Below are 26,192 nucleotides of genomic sequence, written 5' to 3' on the forward strand. Positions count from 1 at the left end.
GCTAAAATATGTGACTAATACCGGGATGCGTGCATATCAATATTCTAAAGAATATTAAAGCAATGTAGTTTATCTCTGGGTTTTGGTCTTGGGGGAAAAAAAAACGCCCAGCTAAGTGATGGAGGTTGGAGAAAGGAGAAAACATCCATCTCCCCGGCATTTTGGCAGCCTGTCAATGTGACTGAAGCACACTCAAAGAGGCAGCCTTATTTTGTGACGTTACTGCAGTGTCTTTGATCAGCGGGAAAAGCACATCCATTTCAATCACTGTAGCTGGGATGGATCTGCTGCCTGGCTGTCTGGCTGCCCACCAGGGTGAGCTAGCCTTCAGCCTATAGACACATGGCAGTGCTTAGCATGTCAAACAAATGAGGGGGTTCTTGACTATCTACACAACTCTTGCTGAACGTCAGGGACTCTCTCGTTTACCAATTTAGCCTGGACTAATCTGGAAGTTCCTTTCCCCCAGTAAACACCACCTGGTCTGGCCTGGCCTCATCAAAACAAAAGCTGGCCAGTGGGCTGTCTGTCATGAGGTAGCCATCACTTCAGAATCAGGAGGGCAGGGGTCAACCGTTCCTATAAGCAACACACCCAGGATTACACAAGCCTGGAGAAAGAAAAAGCCAATGGCAACGAACTCCACTCTCCTCCTTTACCTTCACCCTGTCTCAGCCCCAAACTGATCTGAGAGAAGTCTGATTCCTCCACACAGACATGAATTCTTAGCAATGCAGTTTTAAATCTATGCAAAGATCACCCACATTCTTTTTACCAGAATAAACAGTTTTTTAAAAATTGATGGAAGAGTTCATCCATTTTCCAACTTGGGGATTTTCAACAGAAGCTTTGGTGGGTTTTTTTCTTTTTTCTCTTTTTTTGCTCTGCCTCCCGGGTTCATGCCATTCTTCTGCCTCAGCCTCCCGAGTAGCTGGGACTACGGGCACCCGCCACCACGCCTGGCTAATTTTTTTGTATTTTTTAGTAGAGACGGGGTTTTACCGTGTTAGCCAGGATGGTCTCAATCTCCTGACCTCATGATCCACCCACCTTGACCTCCCAAAGTGCTGGGATTACAGGCGTGAGCCACCACGCCCGGCTGGGTTTTTTTTCTTAAGTGGCATAGTGGTATCGACACGATAGAAAGATATGAGTAGTAGAACTACAGTAGAGATGGGAATAATGATGATGATAATGACAAAACTTTATATATTATTTATGTGTTCCAAGTGTTTCATGTGTGTTAACTGATTTTATCTTCATCACAACCTAATGAAGGAAGTTATAATAATGATCATTAACAATAGTAATTATAGGAATATGTAATATGTAACAATTATTATGACATATAATAATAATGAACAACAGAAAAGCAATCATAATAATCAATCTCCACTTTTCAGATAAGACACCCAGAGAAGCTTGGGGACTTACCTGAAGGGTGGGGGCTGAGCTTCGTGCCAGGTGTCCAGCTCCAGGAACGGCACGCTAACCAGAACACCAGACTGCCTCCTTCCAGAGCACACCTCAGAGCCTCCTTTAAAGCTGCCAGCTCAGAAAGCCAGCAGAGTATAGAGGGCTTCCGAGGGCTCTGGACTTAGGAATTCGTGAGTCTGAACTCCAGCTCTGCCACTCCACATCCCACACCTGTTGCATCCTCTATAAATGGGGATAATGACACCTACCTCACAGGCTTGTGGTAAGGTTTAAATGACAAAATGAATCAAAAGCACCTCTCCCAGGGTCAGCAACGAAAGTCGGTTTAACCAGGTGACTATCAAGCCTGGCTACCCATTTGAATCAACCAGAAAACTTTTTAAATGCTGATATCCAATCCCCAACCTCCTTATCCCTCTACATTTCTACCTCAACAGAAAGTTAGTCTCAAATCAGTAATCCACTGTGTCCCACCTGGATATGAAACCTGAAGCCCCTCAGACCAAAGACCAGCCTATACACCCTTTGCCACATTGATCGAGAATTACAGGCAAGCTTTTAAATCCCTGAAGCCTCTGCCCCTGGCTCTAAGACAGCAGGAATCCCCCCAAATGTTGTTTGATTGGACAAAGGAAGTTGCAGGTGCCAGGACCATTCCCAACAACTTGGCTAAGCTCACCCTTGTCCAGTGACCTTCCCCACATTCATCAGGACAGCACCTTCACCCAGCTGGCACCATATCTGACTCTCACAGAAGCTTCCCACCTCCCACCTCAGCCACAAGCCCCTGCATAGGAGGAAGCAGCCCAGAAGCTTTCCTGAGAAGCACCTTTCTGTCCCACCGTTGCCTGTGTTTTAGAAATAGTCTGTGCCAAGGCCAGGTGTGATGGCTCACACTATAATCCTAGCACTTTTGGAGGCTGAAGCAGGAGGATCACTTGAGGGCAGGACCTCGAGACCAATCTGGGCAATGCAGCAAGATCCCTGTCTCTAAAAAATATTTTTAAAATAAGCTGGGTGTGGTGGCGTGTGCCTATAGTCCCAGCTATTCAGGAGACCTGGGTGGAAGGATAGCTTGATCCCAGGAATTCAAGGCTGCAATGAGCTATGATTGTGCCACTGCACTCCAGCCTGGAGTGAGACCCTATCTGCAACAGAGTGAGACCCTGTCTTGAAAAAAAGAAAAGAAAAAAGAAATAGTCTGTGCCAAGATCAACACAGTCAGCATTACTTTGACAATACACTAACCAGAAGACCATCCAAGATGAAAGGTAGGACTGCCTGACTTAGGTTTTAAAATCTTAGTATATGCATACCTGTATGTGTATATACACACACACACTCACACACTCCAAGAACTATAGTACACTTTGTGCTCAAAAAGGACTCTGCTTCGTTCAAGGACTGGGTATAGAAAGCAGGGAGGGCAAGGGGTAGCAATAAACAGGGAAGGGAATACTGGGGTTGCCCATGGAAACTGGCAGGAATAAGAAAAATAATCAGCCCACATTTGACAGAAGAGAAAAGCACAGCTCTGGCCCTCAAAGGAGACAGCCAGCAGGGAGGATGGGGACCAAGCAATGCCAGTTTCCTGGCTCAGGCTACCATGCATCTTTTCAGGACCTACTGCCAGTTGGCAAGAGGTGGCGTGGGGGGCCGTGGAGGGGTCGGGGAGGGGGAAGGCAGCACGGAGGAGAGTTGAAGAGCCACTCACTCGACTGTTTTCCAGAAAAGTGAAGGCGCCAAGCAGCCCTCGCGCTCTCAGGACACCTCCCCTCTGCTTCCGTCCAGGAAAGAGCCCAAGAGGATTGTCCAAGGCCTCACCTGGGTAAAGGAGCCGTCCTCGCCACACTCTGGGACAAACACAGCTTCCTGAGGCTTCTTGGCTTGCTCCAGGGCTTGAGCCCGCTCCAAGCGACACTTGCTCTGGCCAGCATCTGAAAGGGGAGAGGAGCGGATTTCATATTTCACTTGGATTCGACACTGGGGCCGAGGGACAAAATGGCTGAGAAAACCACTCCACCTGTGCGGGAGCCCACACACAACCAACTGGCTTCTCCAAGCCTGAAAGGGCTGTGGCTAGGGGCTGCTGCACAGCCCCCCTTCCCCGCATGTCAGTCACAGAAAAGTGGAGGAGTCATGTTTTTCCCAAGTTCTGCCTGTCTTTTCTCCCAAGTACCTCTACCCTCGCCCCATAGAAAATAAAAAATGTGTTACTTCCATGATTTTTCACTGGGTTTATTCTAAAAGTAGTAAGCCCAACGGGGGTTCAACTATGTCTTATGGTTCAAGAATTGCAAGTATTTTCTTTAGAAAATCAGAGGCTCTAGCGCAGCCTGCTTAGCCACCTACAATTCCTGGGATGGCTCTAAGCAGTTCGGGACTACAAATTCAAATATGTTCAGGATTCAGGAAAAAGATACAAATTAGAGAAACCAGCTGGATATGAGAAGAATGACACTCAGTTCTGAGAGGCTACAGGGAGTGCCGTAAGACTGTGGCAAACTGGAGAACAGGCTCCCCTTTAAAGGGGTAGCTGTTATGCAGGTCTAGTCATGTGCTGCTTTGTAGGAACACAGATCTAATGTTACCAGACTTCCCAATTTTGGAACAGAAGGACAAAAAGCAAGATTTTTTTTCACTGAATCTCCCAATTTTTAAATGTTATCCCAAATGTTTTTTGCTGTTTTTAAACAGGCAAGGAGACCAAACGAAACATATCTGTTGGCCAACAATTTGGAATCACTATTTGGGAGCCAGCAATAATGTCTTGCCGTTTTAAGCATCTCCATAAAAAGAAAAAGGAAAGCACTCGCCAGATAGCAGCACATCTCTTTAAGCCCTAGCTTGGGGGCAGTGTGTGAAAGACAGAAAAATGCTCATTCCTTCAGGTAGACCAGGCCTTCTTCCTTCCACCCTGGTGGAAGGGGTGGAGAGACAGGAAAGCAAAGTGAGTAGACAGATTTATTCCAAGCTCCCCTGCTGCAAATGCACAGTGAGGGAGCTGGGGTGCCCAGGAAACTCTCCTTGGCTGGGCAGGGGGTGCACACACTCACCTTTGCATCTACCTCGATGCACCACGCCCAGGGTCTGGTCTCGGCACTTGGCTCGCTGGTACTCACACATGGACTCATAGGACCTGCCATCAGAGGCACAGATGGGTTTGGGTTGAGTCCTGGAGCAGTGGAGGTTGCACTGAGGGTCACGGTCACTTATTAGAAACTAGGTTGGAAAAAAGTGAAAGGGTACAGAGGTTACTTTTGCAAGAAAAGTAGGGGCGAGTCCATGACTTACAGTACTTGTTTGCCTTTAGAAAGTAAGTCCCGAATAAACCCAAATAAAACCCTGAAAGTCAAGGGAACGGAGCAGCCACAAAGTCTAACCAAGGAAGGCATCATCTATGCCTCATACGAACTATAATGTCTAACAATTACTGACCATTAACAGGCACTGTGCCAGGTAATTCGCATCCAGGACCTCAGTCCTCACAACAACCCTATGAAATAGGAACTCTGTTCTGTAGACAAGGAAACCGAAGCCCAGAGACATAACTTGCCCAGTGTCACATAGCTATAAGAAGTGGAGGCTGAATTAGAATCTAAATCTGTCAGAAGTAAAGTCAAAGCTTTACCCTCTAGGATGTCCAGCCTCTCCATCCATGCAGACAGCCATGCAGCCTCTATTTGGGTGCATCCTCAAATCAGGAACACACTCTCAATCTCCAAATTCCATCTCGGGAAAGTTTCATTTATTAGATGGTATTGAGCTCCAAATCTATCCTCCCTCCAATTTTTGCCCACCTCTCTCTGGCAGAATACAAGTTAAATAATTTTCTGTGAGAAACAGATTTCCTGATTTTTAAAATAACAATAATCAGCTTGGAAAATATTGAGTTAAGCAGATTTTCTTGGTGAAGGGCTTCTCAGGTGACTCTAATACATTCTTATGCATTGTGAACCTCCAAGACACATAGTAAATTAAAGATAGCTACAAATTATTTGCTACTCCTCCCATTGAGCTATGGAGTCTAATTTCCTCTCCCTTGAACCTGGACTGGCCTCAGGAACTTGCTTGACCAAGAAAATGCTATGGGAGTGGTGTCTGGGGACTTCAAAGTTAGGTTACACGAAGCCTTGCAGCTCCTACCTGGGCCTCTTGTAATACTCACTCTTGAGGAAACCAGCTGCCGTGTAAGAAGCCTAACAACCCTGAGACCATCATACTATGAGGAAGCCCAAGTTTACATATGTCAAAACTATGCAGAGAGAGAAACGCCCAACCAGCCCAGGCACAGAGACATGTTGAGTGAAGAAGCCTTCAGGTGAGTCTAATCCCAGCTGTCATCTAATTGCAACTCACAGAGATGAAAATAAACAATTGCATGAGAGACCCCAACTTCAGAACCACCCAGCTGAGCCCAGTTAACCCACAGAACTGAGAGAGAGTATGATAATAAATTGTTTTAAGCCTTTATGTTTTGTGGTAGTTTGTTACACAACAATCAACCAGATCAAGGGGCATATACAATGAAGGATCTTCCAAAGTTACTTAACCATGAACCCCTATATCAGGGAACCCTCTGTTAACAACAACAGAATACAGTTGGAAAACAATAATTGGGCTATTACAATCCATGAGCTTCTGTTCAATGACTCACGGTTAGACTGTATGGGCCTTGAGACCTGGGTCCACTCTTATCTACTCCCATATAGCAGAGTCCTGGGCACACAGAATGAGGCTCTTCATCAGACTGGGTTGAGGGAATGAATGTCCCACAATAATGAATGGCAATGTCATGAGCACACATCAGGCTATTGGTAATGGTAGAGATGACTATGTAATCAAATCAAGCTCGTAGAGGTTTTGGGAAGGCGTGAATATAAGCCCTGTCTCAGACGTATTTGTGGGCCCTTTGTGTGAAGCAAACAGATGAGAACTTGTTGACCCTTTTCCAGAACAGCAGAGAAAGTTTCAGAGGTAGTACCACACCCTTCAAGGGAGTACCGGAAACACACATCCCACACTGGCCAAAATCAAAGAGGACCTGAACCTGTCCATAAACACACAGACTACATCCCAGCTATAAAACCAGTCCCTCCTTGGGACTGGACCTCATGCCTGGGTGCTGGCTGCCTAGCACAGGGACAGAGCAGCTAAGGGCTGAAACCACTGCACAGGACTTGTCCAAATGGACAGTGAAATTGCGCTTTCTCTTCAGACGCCTTTGGCAAGGTCACACCTGAATCTTGCCCAGGGCCCAAAGGGAAATATCCAGATAGTGTCTTGTGAGCACAGCATTTGATAGAGTCCGGTGTTCAGGGGTAAAAAATAAATAACTCAGATCATCGTCTCCAGAGGAAGCCCACAGCCTCCAAGGCTGCCCCACAGAAGAGGGGTAAGCTGACAGGGGGAAGTGGGAGAGTACATCATTGTTCAGTCAAGCCCTGCACATGACCCCCAGCCTCAACTCCCTTCGAGTTGCCCCTGCTTTAAACCTGCGAGCCGTGTCCCACTGCTCGGGGACCCTTACATCGTCTCCTGGGCCTGGTGAGAATCGGACCCAAGGGCCCCTCTCTAGCCCTCTGCTCTCTCTTCCTTGCTCTCCCTTGCTCCCTGCTGGTGGGGCACACAGGCCTTCCCATTTCTCAGATGAGCTACCTCTGCTGCTACCTCCAGGCCTTCAGGCACACTGTTCCTTCTCCATTCCCTCCCACCCTGCTTTGGATTTTGACTCAGGCGGTCTCTTCCGGGAGGCCCTGCCTGACTCTCCCAGGTGAGGATGATATCCTGTAATACTCCCTCATACTTCATTTTTCTTTCATGGCTCTTCACACAATTTGTAATGAAGAATTCATTTGTGTGATTTGGTTACCAGTGGAATCCCCAACTCTGAGCTCCATGAAGATGAGAACGATGTCCGCTTTGCCTGTGAACACCTCCCCCAAGCATCTAGCACAATCCTGGGGCCCTCCATCATGTGTGGGAGGAGTGCAGCCCTGTAGCAGCATCTCCCACATGCCATTCCTTCAATACCACTGCCAATGGGACGTCACGGGCCTGGCTTTCTGGGCTCCTGCCTCCCCTGGGGATCACCAGGGCCACTCCTCATGCTCCAGTGCTTTGAACCTTGCCATCCTCAGCCATGTTCTCCCATCAGACTTCTGCATTGCACGTGGGCAGAAGTGGCCCAGAGCCTGCCACCTTTACTCCACCTCAGAACAAGAACTCTCATCAGGAGCATCTCGTGCTGGGCCTGCCCTGCCTGGAGGGCAGGGCTGTCTCACCTGGATGTTCAGCATCTGGTGTCTGGCACACAGAGTAGGCGCTTGGTCAACAGTTTTTGACTTTGTGAAATCCTTTTTGCAAGTGGGCCAGTGTTTCTGTTTGTTATAATGAAAGGCAGTGGGACCTAGTGATTAGAAGCTCGGCTCTGGAGCCCAGCAGTCGGTGTCAGTACCAGCACCAGCACCCACATGCTGTTTAACCTCGGGAACGTTGCCTTGCTTCTCTGGGCTTTTAGTTTTCTCATCCATAAAATGAGAGTAGTAACAAGCCTTGCCTCATAGGGTGGTGCGAAGATTCAATTATTAACATATCCTAAGTCACGTATAAGTTCTTGTTCATCTTCTTTCTTTGGAATTTAAGAGAAGCGGGGCATGGTTTAAGAGAACACACAGAAAAAGAGGGAGAGGAAGACAAAGCTTCTTTTCAAACCCACTGAGGCTGCCTAGTTGCCTGTGCTGTAGCTCATGGGACAGGAGAGCTGCCAGCGTCCCCGTGAAGTTGAACTGCAGGCCAAAAAATCAGTTTGAAAATGGATTGCTCTATGCCAAGAGAGAGGCCACAGCAGCTGTGCCGGAGACCAGCTCCCTAACAAGGGGAATACTCTGTCTGCAAACAGACAGGTTAAAGAACTTCAGAGGCCCCACCCATGCCAACACACAGAGATCATTCTCAGCTTCAGAAGAGCACCCAAAATATTCCTGTCTAGAAATTACTGGTTCCTAAGCCCAAATAAAAAGTTCGGAGACAGCATGGGGTCATTGACAATCTTCAGTCAACTATGGTGTCACATTTTCATCTGTTTTAGGAACTGTGTATATTTGTGATTGTTTTCACACACACGAAAAAAATGAGTTCTATAAAATGGAGCTTTAACCAGATGACTAAGCCCTAATAAGATCACCCAAACCTCCGGGGCCCCAAAGGGATTATTCTGTGTCCACAAACACTGAGGATGAGGTAACACTCCGGTTCGTTCCTTCATCTGTTCATCTGCTCTTTACTCAATAAGTGATCACCAACAGTGAGCCCAACACTGTACCAGCATAGGAAGCAATACGTAACCAACATGGTACCCACCCTCAGTGAGCTTACCATCTAGGGTGGAGGCAAGGAGCATGTTAACAGGACACCATGGAGCTATTAAGATAGAGGCAATAAGAGAAGGCTTAATCCTAGAGACTCTGGAATACTCCAAAGCCACACAGTCCAACAGAACTTCTCACTGTGATGGACATGTTCTATATCTGTGCCATCCAATACAGCAGCCACAAACCACATGTGGCTATTAAGCACTGCAATGTAGCTAATGCAACTGGGAAATCAAATATTTAGTTACGTTTAATTTTAGTTAATTTAAGTTTAAATGACCACATGTGGCTAGTGGCTACCGTATGCAACAGCCCAGTTATAAAGTAAACAAACCAAGAGGAGATGAGAGAGGAGAGAGCATAGTCTCCAACTGAATTTTTCTCAGTTGAGCCAGGTGAAGACTGATTGAGAGAAAAAGAGAAAAAAGAAAAAGAAAAAAGAAGCTGATCTGGAGAATAATTTCTGCATTTTGAAATTAGATAGTATATTAGGCTATTCTTGCATTGCTATGAAGAAATACCTGAGGCCGGGCATGGTGGCTCTAACCTGTAATCCCAGCACTTTGGGAGGTCAAGGAGGGAGGATTGCTTCAGTCCAGGAGTTCAAGACCAACCTGGGCAACATAGAGAGACCCTGTCTCTACAAAAAATTTAAAAATTAGCCAGGCATAGTAATGCATGTCCATGGCCCTAGTTACTTGGGAGGCTAAGATGGGAGGATCACTTGAGCTGGGAGGTGAAGGCTGCACTGAGCCATGATGGTACCACCGTACTCCAGTCTGGGTGACAGAATAAGAATAAAAGAAAAGAAAAGAAAAGAAAAGAGGGAGGGAAGGAAGGGAAAGGAAGGGAAAGGAAGGAAGGAAGGAAGGAAGGAAGGAAGGAAGGAAGGAAGGAAGGAAGGAAGGAAGGAAGGAAGGAAGGAAGGAAGGAAGGCAGACCGGCCAGCCTGAGACTGGGTAATTTATAAAGAAAAGAGATTTAATTGCTCACGGTTCTGTAGGCTACACAGGAAGCATAACACTGGCATTTGCTCTGCTTCTGGGGAGGCCTCAGGGAACTTTTACTCAGGGCAGAAGGTGAAGCAGGAGCTTGCATGTCACATGGCAAAAGCAGAAGCAAGAGGGATAGGGGGGCAGGTCACACACTTAACCAGATCTCACAAGTACTCACTATGGCAAGGACAGCACCAAGCCATGAGGCATGCACCCCAATGACCAAAGCACCTCCCACCAGGCCCCACCTCCAACATTGGGGATTACATTTCAACATGAGATTTGGTTGGGGACAAATTTCCAAACTATGTCAGATAGAAAATCAGTTCACTATTTATGGGTCAAAACTAGGATATTCCAGGAGTTTGGAGTTGCTCAGGAGCAATCATGGTTGGTGAAAATTTGGGGACTTGGACAGGGTCAAGCCATCTCTCCAAGAAGTCAAACACTGAGCCATTTCCTTCTAGAGGAGAATAGCAGTTTTACAGAAATATTCACATATATTCCTTTCCTTCTTCCTAATCAAAAGACAGTAAAAACAAAATAATAATGTTAATTATGATTGCATAATACAGAAACCAAACAAAAGGAGCCGGGATAATTGTATATCTGCAGTTGTCTCTCCCACCCATTCTCCTTGCGGGGTGGATGACTTCGAACATTCTGTGTTTTGTTCACATTTGTAAAATAGGACAGATACTTGATATACACATAAACAAGTCATTTTTCCTATTGGAAAAGTAAGCTACTGACTGGGGGCTGCCTTTGCCATGGAAGAGATCAGGGTAGATGAAATCAATTTTGGACTAATCATCCCCTCCATCTGAAATGCACACATGCTGGTTCTTTCCCTTCAGTCTCCAGCAGAGTAGAATGCAAGCCCTGCCACAGCTTTTGCTCAAGGAGACCACCCCAATAACACAAGCTGTGTTAGGTTTGACTAACTGCCAAGTTTCCATGACAATATAGAGAATAAAAGAGCCAGCCTAAGGTTCCATCTGGGAGGAGATGTTTAATTCTTTATAATATAGAGCTGTTCTCACACTCTTAACTTCAACCTGTTAGTATCATGCTGACTTAACCAATATCTAAAATCTAAACAGGTATTTTTCTGGTAATATGCATACCCCTATATTTTTCCTGGGTGTAGAGGAGGAGACAATAGCCATACTAAACAACCAGGTCGGTGGTCTATCCACTGGATTTGGGAGAGTGAAGTCTACAATTTGGAGCAGCAAGTGACATTTCTCTGAGCTATCATACTCAAAACTCACAGGCCAAACTCAAATTAATTTTAGGTTTTTCTTTAATAAATTCATATGTAACACAGCTTCAAGTACTCACTTTCAACCTTTTTGCTTCACTTACCTATGGGAGCAAAACAAACCACCCCTAAACCTAGCAGCTTCAAACAACAATTTATCATTTCTCATAATTCTGTGGGTTGACTGGGCTCAGCTAGGAGGTTCTTCTGCTCCACATGGTATCACCTGAGGTAACAGATTTGACTTCATTTAGTTGAGAGCTTGGCTGGGGCTCTGTCTCCAACAGGCTTTCCTGTCTTATCCATGATGACTTCATTTAGTCCTTTATCTCTTGCCTGGGTGTTTGACTCTTTGGCACCAACTTCCTCCCCCATCCCTACCCCTAATTCAAGTTCAAATTCCACATTGCCACTGAGGTTATCATCCTAAAAAACAAATACTTTCATATGTTAAACACCACCATTAGCTTCCTTGGCACTCCTGCTGCACCGTGTTTATACTCCCATCAAAATCCTCAATATACTGCATTATCATTTATCTATTTACATGTCTATAAAAGATTGTGTCTTATTCCTCTTTATATACATAAGGCTTAACACAGCACCCTACTCAAAAGTTTGTTCAGCACATATTTGAGGAATGAATGAATGAATATCAAACCTTACCTAAAATATACCATGAAGAAGTACCTCCTTTTTCTGTCACTTACTGTGAAAAGAAATATTCTTCGTCCAACAACCAACAACAGCTTAAAGCTCTCAAATGTATAGTAATTAAAGGTATTTGTTCCTTTCTTTTCTTTAAAGGAACATCTATCTCTTAGATAATAAAAGCCACATATTAAACTTGGTAAATTTTCCTTGGATTAATGGAAAGGAAAAAAATCTCTAATTTAAGAGAATGTACCAGTATGGCTGAGATAGTACCCATATATCATTAAATCATCATGGAATTCATTCCCAATGAACCTGGCCTTAGCCCCCAGGAAGCCTTTCCACCACCCCAGAGATGTCATCTCACATAACTCAGGCAGTATCTGAGACCCTAGACTGATGAGCCTGAAATGAATTATAAGTCAAGGTAGGAAACTCTGACAATTTAACGGCCAATGTGATTAGCACTCTAGTTTTTCGAGCAGCTACCATATGCATGCACTTGAGTAAGAACAATAGTCAGATGGGAAAAAAAAAGTCATTTATAAGTCAACTTTTTGACACCGTAAATTCATTTTTCTACAGGCTCAACATTGTAAATAATGGTGAATTTTCTCCACCTGCAAATGTCCAATCTCCAAATGCCTATTTGGAAGGAAAGAGAAGGAGAACAATCCCTACATGTACACCTGCTAGGTGGTAACAGGCAGGGCAGAAACCACAGCCCAGTTCTGCAGCTCCATCCTGCCTCTGGACTGTGCACACACTGGCCCCTTTCCCTGGAATGTTCTTCCACCTGATGAACTCCAGGTCAGGGGTAAATGCTGCTGCCTTGGGGTATCTGACTTCCAAAACAGGTTGGGATCCCTGTGATGAGCCCCAGAACACCCACTATGGTCCACTGTGGCCTGTGCCATAATTGTGATTAAAATGGCCCATCATTTAATTTTACATTGCTTGCCCATGCCCCTCCTCCGGGCTGTAAGCTCCCTGAGGGCAGAAACCAAGATCTGAGTGTGACACTGCTGCATCCCCAGTGCCCAAAGGAGGCATTTAATAAACATGTATGACTTGAATGAATGAGGAGAAAACCGAGGCTGAGCAAGGTTGTCAGTAAGTGGTAGAGCACTCCTGTAAGTCTGATCCTCACAGCCCAGATTCTTTCTCCCACACCACACTGCCTTCCTCTATGTAGGGATATCAGACACCATGCCCCAGATGTCACTGAGGGGCAGAAAGGGCTTTGCTGTCAGCTCTGGCAACAGTGGTTTGGGTTTATAGTAGTGACCCACAGGAGAACAGAAGAGGAGAAGGGCACCAGAAGCAAAAAGAGCTCTCCCAAGAGAGGGGATACTTTTCTGTCTTGTTTGTAAATCACAGTCCAGCTCAAGTTTTTAGAACTCAAGTACCAAAAAGCATTTCTGGGAGGTAAACCTGCAATTGAAAGGGGGGAAAAGTCACTCTTGGAGCCAACGCCTGGAACAAAAAGCGGAGAATCACATTCCAGACGTCTAGCTGCGGCTCAGCCGCTTGCTCTCCAACCAAGGACTGTGCGCCTCTCACCACATCCTTCACCATCTGCAAAACTGGACTGTGGCTTTTTTCTCTGGGGCCTGCATCTTTGGGAATGGAAAGTGGTTTCCCATTAAAACATCAGTCACCCACCCACTATCAAATTCGTCATCTGCATTAAAAATCCACATCCCTATATCTGCCAGCTCACTCTCACCCTTCCCTGACCCCATGACCACTGCATTTACACAGGTGCAAAGAAGGGCCTCGACCTGCTGCCTTCAGAGTGGGGCTCGGTGAAGATGGAGGAGGGAAGATAAGGGAGGTCAAAGGGAATGAGAGGCCTGCCAGCAACGGCAGCATCTGCTCTTCCTCCGCACACCTCCGCGACAGAGCCTGACAGCAGCATGCCCGATTAAAGGGCTTTTCACGCTGCTGAGGGAAAGCAGACACCCCCTCCAGCTGTTGGGCAGCTGGAGCCACTTCTGTTGTTTTAGCCAGGAGAGGCCTGACCTTCGTCACCCCACCACCACCCCCTCCCCAAGGGAGGAATTTAGCGGTCACTTCACCCTACCCACCCGACTTCCCTCCTCCACTGTGTCCCCCACCCCCAGCAGCCACAGGGATGATGGGCCAGGGCCCAGGGGAGAAGGCTGTCTTACACCAGGTGCCACTGTGTGGGAGGGCAGGAGAGAGGAGGACCCGTGGGTTTGACAAAGCAGCTGAGACCCTGGATCTAAAGAGACCCTAACAAAAATGCAAAGAGGGCCGAGTTAACTTACATGCTCCCAAACCACTCAGACTCTGTCTGCAGCCCCAAACCCATGCTTCCTGTCAATCTTTTAGAAAGGCAGGTGAACATAAAGTGAGGGTTAGGGTCCAAGTCATCAAATTTCAAAAAAAATAAAAATAAAGCTTTATTCTAAGTGAAAGAAGCCAGACTCAAAAAGTTACATACTATATAATTCCCTTATGTGACATCCTAGAAAAGGCCAAACCAAAGTGACAGAAATTGGATTAATGATTACCAGGGACTGCAGATAAGGAAAGAAGCAGGAGAAAATGTTTTTGGGTGATGGAAATATTCCAGATCTTGATTATGGTAGTGGTTATACAACTATATATATTTGTTAAAATTCATAAAAGTATACACCTAAAAGGGGTCAATTGTACCCCATGTAAATTATAACTCAGTAAACAAACAAGATAAAAACAACAAACATAAAACTAAAAAAAAAAAAAAATCCAAAGAATGTTTGCTTTGAAGGGCACATCAGACCCCCATAGGCACTCAGAGAAGTTTCTGGTGATTTCTCCGCCCACCCCCTTTAATACAAGCCACCATGCTAGTGCATTGAGAATTATGAAAATAAACAAGAACACAGGCCCTGCCCCTACAAGCTGATCTAGTTGCAAAGACTGACATCTGGACATATCTCCACTGGGGCTGCATTTTTGAAACCAGGAAGCAAAGCCTAAGTCACAAACAGATAGGATATGGGAAAATGGGATGCCAGAAAATCCAAGATGTGAGATGGTCACAGCAAACTCATAGAAAGGAAAAGAGAGGAGAGGAAAGGCAGGGAGGAAGGAAAAAGAAGCATCCATTTGGCAAAGACTCACTGAGAACCTATTATGCTCCAGGGCTCCGCTGAGTGCTGGACAGAGCAGCTGAACCTGTGTTCTGTGGGGCTAGAAGGAGAGGTAAGTTCAGACTGAAAGGATCCAGGAGAATTTCTCAGGGAAGGGGCCATAAACTGGATCTTAAAAGATTTTCACAAGTAGGAAGGGATGTCGAAAGGACACTCTAAGAGAATCACAACAGGTACACCTAAGTAGACAAGCAAAGTAATTTCAAGACAGAGTTTAGAAATGACCATTCATAGAAGAAATCAGCCCCTAGGGCCAGGTTGGGGAGAGATCATAGAGGATCCTAAAAGTTCCCAGCTGTCTTTGGTGTTTCTTTTGTTTTTTTTAAAAAAACCGAAAGCCAATGAAGGAAGTAAAACACAAAATCAGACCCGAGTTTTGGAAATCTTTGGCAAGGGCATGCAGACAAGAGAGAAGACACTTAGGAGGTTACTATGCTTGAATAAGGCAGCAGTGGGATGGAAAAGAAGGGGCATATTTGGGCCAATGAAGTCGTTGGGTGTCCTGAGTAATAAGTGTGGCCACACTGTAGATGATGAGCTTAGCAAACCCATCAGCGGCCCCCAAGAACTACAGCCTAGTTACAGGCAAATGTGAGTTTCTGAGTCTAACACTAGGCATCCACATGCACACTGCCTCCCCTGGGAGGTGGTTATCCCAGGCTGAAAAGCAAATGCACCAGGTGGAATATGGACCAACTGGATAAAATAAGAGCACCAAGAACCAGATCCTATCACTGTCTTACGGAAGAGGGTTGCTGTCCATGGAGAAGATCAGTGGGCTTCATAACTGCCCTACAGGACTTCCACGAGGCTAGGAAGGGCAGGGCAGGATGCCATAAGCATGCATCCTGGTGAGAAAGAAGGAGAAAGGAGGACAAGTTGAGATCAAAATACCTCTTTGCATGAGTGGCGACCTACAACTTAAAAGCCCTTTAGGTTTTAGTCCTCCTTGGTCACCGACAGGACATCAAATCTTTTACTCAGAGGTGAAGGCATTTATTTTTATTTTCTGCTTGTGCACACACACCCCTCTCCTGTCACTAAATACTAGGGAAGCAGAGGCTGGAGAAAGTCACATGCCCGTTCCCTCTCCTTATCCCTCAAAGTCTGCCACCAGCACAAATAAAAACTCCTCTCGCTCCAAATCAAATAAACAGAGAGCTCTCCAGGACCCAGGATCCAGATTTTTTTAATCCTCTCAGCCCACTAGCATTGAGGGAAAAAAAATAGAGATTAAGCTGATGGTATTAACAAGGAGCCACAAAATGGTCTTATACTTGAGGTGCATCCAAGAGATCATGGATTATAAGGGAGGACTGAGGCTTGTGGGGGTGCAAAGGCAAAGAGGACAAAGAAGGAGTTTCTTCATGCCCGTTTGGTTCGAAGCATACTGCCCTTCCTCCCAATGACACACACATCTGATAGGAAGGGTTTGTTAAATTAGTACCATCTCTCCCCCTAGCAGGAGCAATTTATTCAGCCAAGGCTAGTAACTCCTTACAAAGCTATCCTGAACACTCCTATGAGCTCTGACCAGCAATATGCTCTAAGTTTTCATTGAGCATTACTAAGAACACAAATATCTAGCATGTCACTGAGCCTGCTGGCTTGCGGCAGCGAGCCCCGGATACTCCTGTGCCACCTGACCCTGGGCCACCATCCTCGGCTCATCATCACTGGTAGCATTTTGCACCCAGTGATATGTGAGATGTGTTTTACCACTGGGGGACTGAGGGAGAAGTTCGGTGGGGAGTGGGGAAGATGGCTGGGGTTGATCTCAATACAACTGGGTGCTGGGCAGCAACTGAACCCCTCTGGCTGGAAAAACCAGATCCCAAAACAGACAGAATTGTTTTCGCAAGAGACTTGTGGAGATTCTGGGCAAAGTGGGAGATGCAGAAGCTGAAAGTGCCATCCGAAAGATTCAAGTTCCCCTTGAGAGATTCTGGGTACTCACAAAGCTAAATGACAAAGAGAAACAGAAATTAGGCAGGTCCTTCTCCCCACCTCTGCATGAAGCCCATCCCTGCTCTGGCACCTGAATCGACAGCTTTGGCAGCAGTGGGAGATAGTCCCACTCACCTGGACCTGGCTCTCACCATGGCCACAGCCAGCAATAAGCATCCTTTGGGCAAAGGGGAAATTATAACTTATTTGTGGAAGTATCCAAGGCACCACAAAGTGGGGACTAAGGGGACTTACTGTTTGAGCAGATGAGGGTCTTAGAGTCTTTGTAATTTAGGAGTAAATATGAATGTGGCACCATTGTGTAATCACAGACAGAAGAGACCTGGAAATACCAGTTATAAGAACAGAAGCTAAGGGGAGACTGGGTCCCTTTAGCAGACTGTGGGATTCCAACAGGCAGCCCCAAACTCAGGAAGAACTTGCAAAGGCCAGTGGGGGGATCTAGAGATTGATTTTCCATAAAGATGACACTGGAACTGGCTGTGAGACAAAATGCCTTAGTGATATGGTTTGGCTATTTCCCCACCCAAATCTCATCTTGAATTGTAGCTCCCATAATCCCCACATGTGGTAGGAGGGACCCAATGGGAAGTAATTGAATCACGGGGGTGGGTTTTTTCCCTAGCTTTTCTCATGATAGTGAATAAATCTCACGAGATCTGATGGTTTTATAAAAGGCAGTTCCCCTGCACATACTGTCTTGCCTGCTGCCATGTAAGATACGCCTTTGTTCTTCCTTTGCCTTCCACCATGATTATGAGGCCTCCCAGCCCTACTGAACTGTGAGTCTATTAAACCTCTTTCCTTTGTAAATGACCCAGTCTTGGGTATGTCTTTATTAGCAGCGTGAGAACAGACTAACACCCTCAGAAACTCACAATGTGGCTGAAACGAAGCTAACCTGGCCCAGAGTCCGGTGGAGAGTTTGAAAGAGGTGGGAATTGGATAGTGCTTTAAATAAAAGGGCTGATCAGCTGAACCTGTTCATGAGCTGAGGCATGTATGCGTCCATCAGATGGACACAGGGACATGCGTGCACACACCGTCACACTCAGAAAAGCCCATAAGAAGTCATCGTTTGGAGGGCACAATCACGAGCTCTTGTTCAAGAGTCTAGGACCAAGAATGTGGAAGAAGAAAGCTGCCAGCTAAGTTACTTGCAAAAACAACAGCACTGGAAGTCTTTGTTTTCCTCCCCTCTGGATCTGCTCTGCACCACCAGACATAAGCCCTCCAATATCACAATATGTTCCCCAAAGGAGATGAATGGAGACCCTATCAGTGTCCTATAAGAGACCCTCATGCCACCAACAGAAGTCATGGACACTCCTTGTCCCTCCTTCAATGGGCCAAATGGGCCAGGTGAGCCCCACCCAGTGTGCTTCCTGCTCCATCCCCAATACAGCAACAGCCCAACAGCATCTTAAGGCGTAAGAAGCCCAAAAGCCACCCTCTGGGCCTGAGCCACTGAACCTGCAAGACAGACTCTCCTTTTGTCTGGGTCTCCCTTCTCATCCTGCTGCAGAGCTGCCGTTAGCCCTCATGACGCCACTACATGGGATTCTTGGTGTTGCTGCTGTTCGTTTTCTAACCTTAGAAAACATTTATCCACTCACATATTGTGCTTTTACCACCTACTGTTCCCCTTAGCAATATAAAAGGGCCCAAAAAGCCTCACCATAGCCCACCCACGATAAAAGACTTCCACAAATTCTAAACATAGCAGGAGGAAGAGGCAGAGTATTATACTCTCCCAGCCCCTGGGGAGTATGTCATAGCTCTGTAATAACTAAATGGAGAACTGGTATATTTCAGTGTCATAGGATTATCATGAAGGAAAATGTCATTTAAGTGCCTGTTTAATTTGGATGAAATCCTATAGCATACACACAGGCTCATCTTCATTTCCACTTACACAGTGGAGAGATTTACACTGACAAGGGAGATAACAGAGGAAGAAATGCTTTATCCACAGCACTTGAGGAAATCCACTCCCTTACAGCACTAAGCCCTGGGAATGAAGCTGAGCAAGTGCAGACTAAAACAAACAGAAGAGGAAATCCCAGTCTTGCTATATCATCGAATTCTGTTGGGGCTGTGTGTGTTTAACTCGTGTGCTTCCTTTCATTGCTACTTCCACTGTCATTTGAGATCCTGCTGTACTGATTGATGCCTGGCTTCAGATCACCAAACACACAAGCACATACATGCACACGTGTGAGCATGCATGTGTGCACACCCCCAAATACACACACAAAATGCTTTCAAAGTCACAGGCAAAAGAAGAGAAGAAATAGCTTGGCCCATGTGGGACTGGCGCTGTCAGACCATCTCGAGCTGAAAATCCCCACTGCATCACTCGGACAAGGATTGATGACTACTGCCCGGGCCCCAGGCTTGTGTCTGACTTCGCACAACTGTGAGGCTGTTCTGAGCAGGAGAGAAATCATGTTGACCCAAACTGGGCCAAGGAAAAGTAAATAAAACCATGTCAAATTCTACAGGCAGGAACGGGAGATCAGTGGAAAACCAAAGCAAACCCACTCCTGAGGAAGAGAAAGAATGGTTCTTCCACGTACTAACCCTTTTAGTTCCAGGGCAGAGCGAAGATCTTTCTTTTAAGGATAAAAATCTGTATTTGACTACGAGGATCTTTTTCTGTTCGTCCAGACATTTAAAACCCTTAAGGTCAGATTTCCCTCAAACACGGGATTAGCCAAACTGATTGAGAGGACCCTTGCCTTTGCACTTAGCCGATCCCATCTGTTAAGCAGACCTGTAGAAACAAGATAGCAAGGGGTGGGTGGATCTACTCCCAGAGAGCATGCAGGGCACACCAAGCAAAGCCTGCACACTCTTAAACAACAGGAACTCCACAGGCTTTCTGATGCGAAGGATAGCACCCAAAAGACTCAGGACTAAAGACTTTTCACCCAGCCTTCAAAGCAGTTCTCAAGACTTTTTATTGGCCAGGGAAATGCTCACAATATAAAATTAACTAAAACTAAAGCAGAATATCAAACATATATATATAAATATATATAATATACTTATGTGTGTATATATGTAAGTAATCTTTCTGCCACTCCAGAGAGAAAAAGAGAAAGACAGAAAATAGGAAATATACCAAAATGTTAATAGTAGCTGTCTCTGAATGGTAGGAATACACATGGGTTATAGATGGGTTTGCTTTTTTTCTTGGCACTTTTCCAAGTTTCCTACAATACACGTTTTAAAGGGATGAGAGTGAGGCACATACAGAATCCAAACAGACTGACCCTGACCTGCCTTTAGCCAAGTTGCACCCAAAGTTCTACCCCAAATTCTGCTGTCACCTCAAATGCATCCAACACTGGCCAGCAATGGCCCACACAAGGCCAGGGACTGAGCGAAGCTTGCCCAGACTTGCAGTGGGAGGGGAAGGGGAAAGGATGCCTTCTCAGCTTCTTGATCTCTGGAAGTCTGTTCCTCTGCATCACACCTACAGTTCTCAGAAGCTCAGCACAGAACAACTCAGTGTCCTTTCTCAACAGTATCATTAGCATTGCAGGCCCAGATGCCCTCTCGGGCAGCGTCTACCCAGGTAACAGCGTCCTTACCACATAGTCTCCCTCTTCAGCTCAGATGACATGGACAGGCAGTCTTCAGCCTTCCCTGTGATGCTGCTTTGAATCTCACCAGTTGGGATGAACTCTAATGTCCCAAGCCAAAATGGTGCTGAGATAGGGCCTGCCAGCCACACTCAGCAGCCTCTCTAGGGCACACATGTAACCTGTACGGGCCCTCAGACTAGAAGGTGACAAAGGGTGGCGATATGTCATCAACTGGGAGAATGGGGGAGAAATGAAAATCACAGGGCCAAAAATAAGACCTCACAAGACATGCACCTGTAGCTTCAGGTAGAAGAGGGATGTGGAAGGATATTGGCTCTCCCATCATTGCTGAAAGATGCCCTTAGAACAAAACTCTCCTGGCATTCATTTCCTTGGAAAACAATTCAAAACCTGAAGGTAGTTTCATACGCTAGCTCCACAACTTGCCACATTCATTCGTTCCATAAATATTTACTAACCCCCCTCTAAGGTCAGCCACTATACTAGGCACAGGATCTGCAGGGAGGGGCACACTGCCATAGTTCCTGCCCCTCATGGTCTTGTGAACGCAATCCTTACTGTTCCTATTTCACATCCTTCTAGGGTCTTGGTACCCTTGAGCTACAGTCAGGTCCCAGGCACAGACTTCAGAGTGGGGATACACCAAAGCCCAACCACCCCTGTGTTGCCACCCACATGTAGCAAGCTCCTTGGAGGAGGTTCTTCTTGGTCTGGCTCACAACACAGATGCCTCTCGAAAAGGCAATTCCATTCCTGACCTAATCCAGAAAAACATATCAACTCTAAAGAGACCCCAGCAAACTAGCTGTAGGAGGGGCTCGGGAGGCCGCAGGGCAACTTCAGAAGTTGCTCAAGCTAATCAGAGTAATTAGACTAGGTTTAGACACAGGGCTGACTGCCTCCTGAGCAGCCTTCGAAAAGACAGGGCTAAGGGTGACTTGTGCTAGAGTGTTTGGTCTTGTATAAGAAACTATTTCTTCTAGGGAAAGCAGAAAAAGACAATTTTGAATTTTTCCTTTTTACCTCGATAGAGCATATCTCCCCAACTTTTGGTGCATTTAAAAGCATCTCTGAAGGGGACACTTAAAGTAGAGGTTGCTTTACTTTAAACAGATTCCCCATGCCAGATCTAAATCTATTTGGGGTCCCTGTCTCCACCAGAAAACTGCCTTAAAATTTTTATTTTAATGCAGAAGTTCCAAGAAAGAAGACTACATTTATGTAAAACCTAGACAATAAAACACCCAATTGCACTGCTGAAATTTTACAGCATTCTAAGAGGGAATTAAAGAGGAAGAAGTCATAGTAGAATAGAAATCAGTTTCCAGGGGATTCTCATGTATTGCATGCCTTCTATGTGCCAGGCACAGGGCTAAGAATTTTAAATAAATTATTTTCATTGATCCTGACAACCACCCAAGAGATAATCTTCTGCATCCCACTGTGCAGATGGAAAAACTGAGACTCAGAAAAGTTGAGCAATTGATCAAGGCCATACAGTCAGAATTCGAACTCAGACCTATGGCTCCATTATATGACAGCCAACAAGGACCAAGGAACTGTGTGAAGACCTGAAGGAGCTAAACCCCCAACTGAACTACGTAAAGGCTCAGCAACTTAAAAAATTAAGTCCAATGTTGTGATGTTTTTGCATAATTTAGTAAAGAAGATGTAGATTTCTAAGATCCTACCACCACATTCTTACCTCCTCCCATCTATTCCCTTAAAAAGGAGAGGAGTAGGACTAAACAAAGATGCTGAGTACTTCAAAGGCCATAACACCTGGACCTCAGCAGCAATTTTTCCGGGACCCAACACTTCTCCCCTGTGGCTCAACCCCACCCCATCCTTCCTGCCCCACCTGGCTAGATTGGAGATTGCTCTGTCTCTCTCCTGGGGAGCTGCTCTGTAACACAGCAGGACCAAAATATGAGGGACAAAATTCAGAATCAGTGCCGTTCTATTTCTGCCATGGGGGAATGGGCTGTCCTCACGTATGCCTCGGTAGGTGGAGATGGATGCCAGACTAACTCAATGTCAAAGCCCTGGGCCAATGACAATACCCCAGTCATCGATCAGGTGTGATGCTTCTAACAGAAACGAGATGTGAGCCTTCAACAGGACACAGCAAAGAAGGGGGTGCTGCTTGGGAAGGTCCTCCGTACTGGGCAGAAAATGCAAGGCAGGTGGTAAAAACATGGACTTTCAGTGAGACACACCTGGGATCCAGTCCTTGGTCCTTGGACCTTGATCAAGATACTTACCTCTATGAACCTCAGTTTCCTTATCTGTTAAGGCAGGGAAATATGGCAGTTACAGTATCAAAGATGTTCAGAGGATAAAAGAGTGGGTTGGCACACAAAAACCATTTGATAAATCTTAGATGTTACTACATTAATACTTCCATTATTGACTAAATCAGGTTTTTAAACTGCATTCCATGGTTTCAACATATTTTCACTGAAGTTGGCAAGGATTCTAGATACTGGTTTGCAAACAAAGTCAAAGTTTGTATATTTTGTGAAATAGCCAATTTTCTGGCCAGGCGTGGTGGCTCATGCCTGTAATTCCAGCACTATGGGAGGCTGAGGCAGGCAGATCACTTGAGGTCAGGAGTTCAAGACCAGCCTGGCCAACACAGTGACACCCTGTCTCTACTAAAAACACAAAACTAAGCCAGGCGTGGTGGTGCGCACCTGTAGTCCCAGCCACTCGGGAGGCTGAGACATGAGAATCGCTTGAACCTGGGAGGCAGAGGTCGCAGTGAGCCAAGATCACGCCACTGCACCCCAGCCTGGGCAACAGAGCAGGACTCTGTCTAAAAAACAAAAACAAACACACAAAAAATGTCTTTTACATTTGTGTGAGCTCATTTCTTTCTAATTTTATATTACAGTGATTTTCAACACATAGCTTTGTAAAGAACCATGACAAAAAGAGGTGGAAGATATTTCAAGTTTTAAATTCAGAAACAGTGTATGTGTTACTAACTGTAGTGAGAAAAATGTCTTTCGTTTTTCAGAAACAGGCATAATGAATTTTTTAAAATAATGAACATTTTAAATGGGAGAACAATGTTATTACAAGTCTACAACTGTCATCCTGTTTCTGAAAATAAGTAAAATACTAGTACGCTAAACATCTACTTTTTATTTAGACCTTTCCCAGAAGGGTCACTGTGTTGAAGTAAAAGAGTAAGATAAAAACTGTATTGTAAAGATGTATTTTGTAAGAAAACTTTACCCTTTTTCGCCTGCGCTTGCTATAGATAAAACTCAGAGAACCGATCAGTTTAAACTTTTGCTCTGCACCCCATAATGTATGTCACCCTATGTATACTCATCGTTAAAACTCTCTCAATGGTCTGGCTTCCGAGGACACAGTCTGATTTGATGTAAGAAGAGTTCCACGTCTTCCAGAAATTTTAAAACTGCTGCCCTAGGCTGGTGTAGTCTTGCACAGCTTACGTCAGAATTGCTCAGAATGTCTCATGGGCTTACAGAAGGTGACAGAAGAACTGCTGCCACCATCCCCAAAATACTTTCAGCCCTGCCAGAGCTGCCTTTGCTCTGCACCCCCCACCCGCCCCATCACAGCTCCTGTAAGTGGTCACCAGGGAAAAGCCACACTGCCCTGCCAGCGTCTCTCCATCTTCCGGCACAGGGGCTCCCAAAGCACAAGGGTCGGTCCCCAGGACCACAAAGCCGCCTTTGAATGAATAGAGCAGAGGCCGGCTGTGATATCAGAACAAAGACTGAATGTGCCTAATCCGGCCTTTGAGAGTGGGAGGAGAGGGCTGCACCTGTATGAACAATGCTGCATCTGAAGCCCAAAAGGCACTGAAAGGTTCCTCCAGCTCCCACTGCCCCCATTCCTCCTGGTGCCTTTGTGGCGGCTTTGTTCCTCACTTCCACCACTCCTTTCACTCAGCACACCCCCAGCCCCAGGGACAGGAGGAGGTATGTGAGGCTGAGGGCGGCGTGGTAGTAAAGTCCCAGAAGGCCCAGCGCAGCAGAGGAAGCTCATCACCTGTAACTTAGCCATACTCATGCATTCTACAGCAAAATGGCAAGTTTACCATAAAGCCACTGTCCCCCTCCTGAGCCCTTCAGGAAGCTGTTCCTGTTCAGGGGCCGTGCCTGTGGCTTCACACATCTGCAGGCAAACCAAAGCACCCCGCTGGTGGACTCATGTTTTGCGAAACACAGAGGGTAGTGGTGAAGAAGGGTGTTTCCGTTCCCTTGAGCACGCCTTCACCATACAACCCACCGCGCACCTGGCGGAGGGTTGAGGAACAGCTCGGGTTCCGAGGAACAGAACGGCAAAGCCACTCCTTGGACTTCCAAAACAGGTGGAGGCTCCGTGGCTTGGGCCCTGGTGAGGTCGGTGCCCTGCTCTCTGCGCTACGCCTGCTCCACTTCTCATCCCATGCTTTGAGGTATAGCTTGGTTCAAGCTGCGTCACAGGAGGGAAAAGTGAAGAAAGCCCTCAGCCAATGACAAGAATCAGAAGTAGAAAGGCAGATTCCAGCCACAAATCTGTAGTCCTTTAACCAGACACTAAAGCGTGGCCATTTCTCCTTCCCCACCTTTCTCCATGTAAACCTTGACTGCTGCCACCACCACATCCCCTGATTTTCAGGAGAAGCTTCTCTTATTTTTCATAATTGTGTTAAGACCTGGTACTGCCACAGTCTCCCTCAGCCATCCTTTCTAAACACATAATGGCTCTCTAGAAATCCTTTCTTAAATCTAACCTAAATCCTTTATGCTGCAGTCTAAGCTTATTTCCTGTTGATCAATCCAACAATTATTTCTTGAGTGCTCATTAGAGGTTTGACCCAGGACTCCCAAAGAACATGATCTGGCTCCTTCCTCCAAAAGCCAATGCTCTGGGTGAAGAGGAAAGACCAGCAAACAAGGAAGAGCTCTACACTACCCGCCTGCCATGGAATTGTCTAGAGGACTGACAGTGAGTGGAGCTGAAGGTCTTGGAGAAGGAGGAGTTGGGGCAGCTGGGAAGACTGCACAGAGGGAGCGGGACTCAGGCTGCCCCTTGAAGGATAAATAACATTTGGCCTCATGGCTGAGACAAGGAAAGACATGTCAGGCAGGGGAGACCACCCCAACCTGAATAAAATGGCCATGCATGCGCAGGGGACAGAGAAAACGCCCATTTGGCTGCTGCCAGATGTCGGTGTGAAGGTGGGATGGCTCCCTCAAGACAGCCGGGCCTCAGTTCTGTGGCCCAGAAAGAACCCATGGAAGCTTGGGTAAGAAAGTCACTCCATAAAACTGATGTTTTCAGCTGCTTGGTCTGGCCACAGAGGGCAGAACAGAATGAAGGGGAAAGAGAATAAATGCAAAATGGACAGTTAAGAGGCACTGGCACAAATGCAAGCATGAGGTGTTGACAGCAGCCTGGGCTATGCTGTGGCAGTGGGTATGGAAAAGAAGAATCAATACAGGAGATGGTTTAGAGGAAGATTCTGGAAGCAGCTGTCGCCGTCTCTGGTTCCAGCCTACTTCAGTAAATGCAATGGAATTAGGTCACCCCCTGCATTCCCACCTCCAGGCCAAGAGCAGCGTCAGGCACTGGGAGGCAAGTGTCCTTGCCTGGGGAGCTGGCTTCAGAAGCCACTAGCTGACCAGGCTCTCAAGGTCCTCCCTTGACAGAGCTTTTCTGAGGCCTAAGCCCTGAGGCCTAGGAACTCCCATTTCCTG

The 26,192-nt window shown here is 46.2% G+C and overlaps 1 protein-coding gene across 7 annotated transcripts in view; it reads right to left on the bottom strand.

Annotated features, from left to right (window-relative positions):
• SMOC1 (SPARC related modular calcium binding 1) overlaps positions 1-26,192 on the bottom strand; it is a 151,785-nt gene that overhangs the window by 76,273 nt on the left and 49,320 nt on the right. For all 7 annotated transcript variants that reach the window (XM_017961286.3, XM_017961285.3, XM_017961283.3 and 4 more), the window contains exons 2-3: positions 4,494-4,659; positions 3,262-3,374 (exon numbers count right to left, since the gene is read on the bottom strand). In XM_017961286.3, the coding sequence (XP_017816775.1) occupies positions 3,262-3,374; positions 4,494-4,659 (279 nt within the window). The remainder of the gene's footprint in view (positions 1-3,261; positions 3,375-4,493; positions 4,660-26,192) is intronic.

Source organism: Papio anubis, chromosome 7 (assembly GCF_008728515.1).
Source record: "Papio anubis isolate 15944 chromosome 7, Panubis1.0, whole genome shotgun sequence".
Taxonomy (NCBI): Eukaryota; Metazoa; Chordata; class Mammalia; order Primates; family Cercopithecidae; genus Papio; species Papio anubis.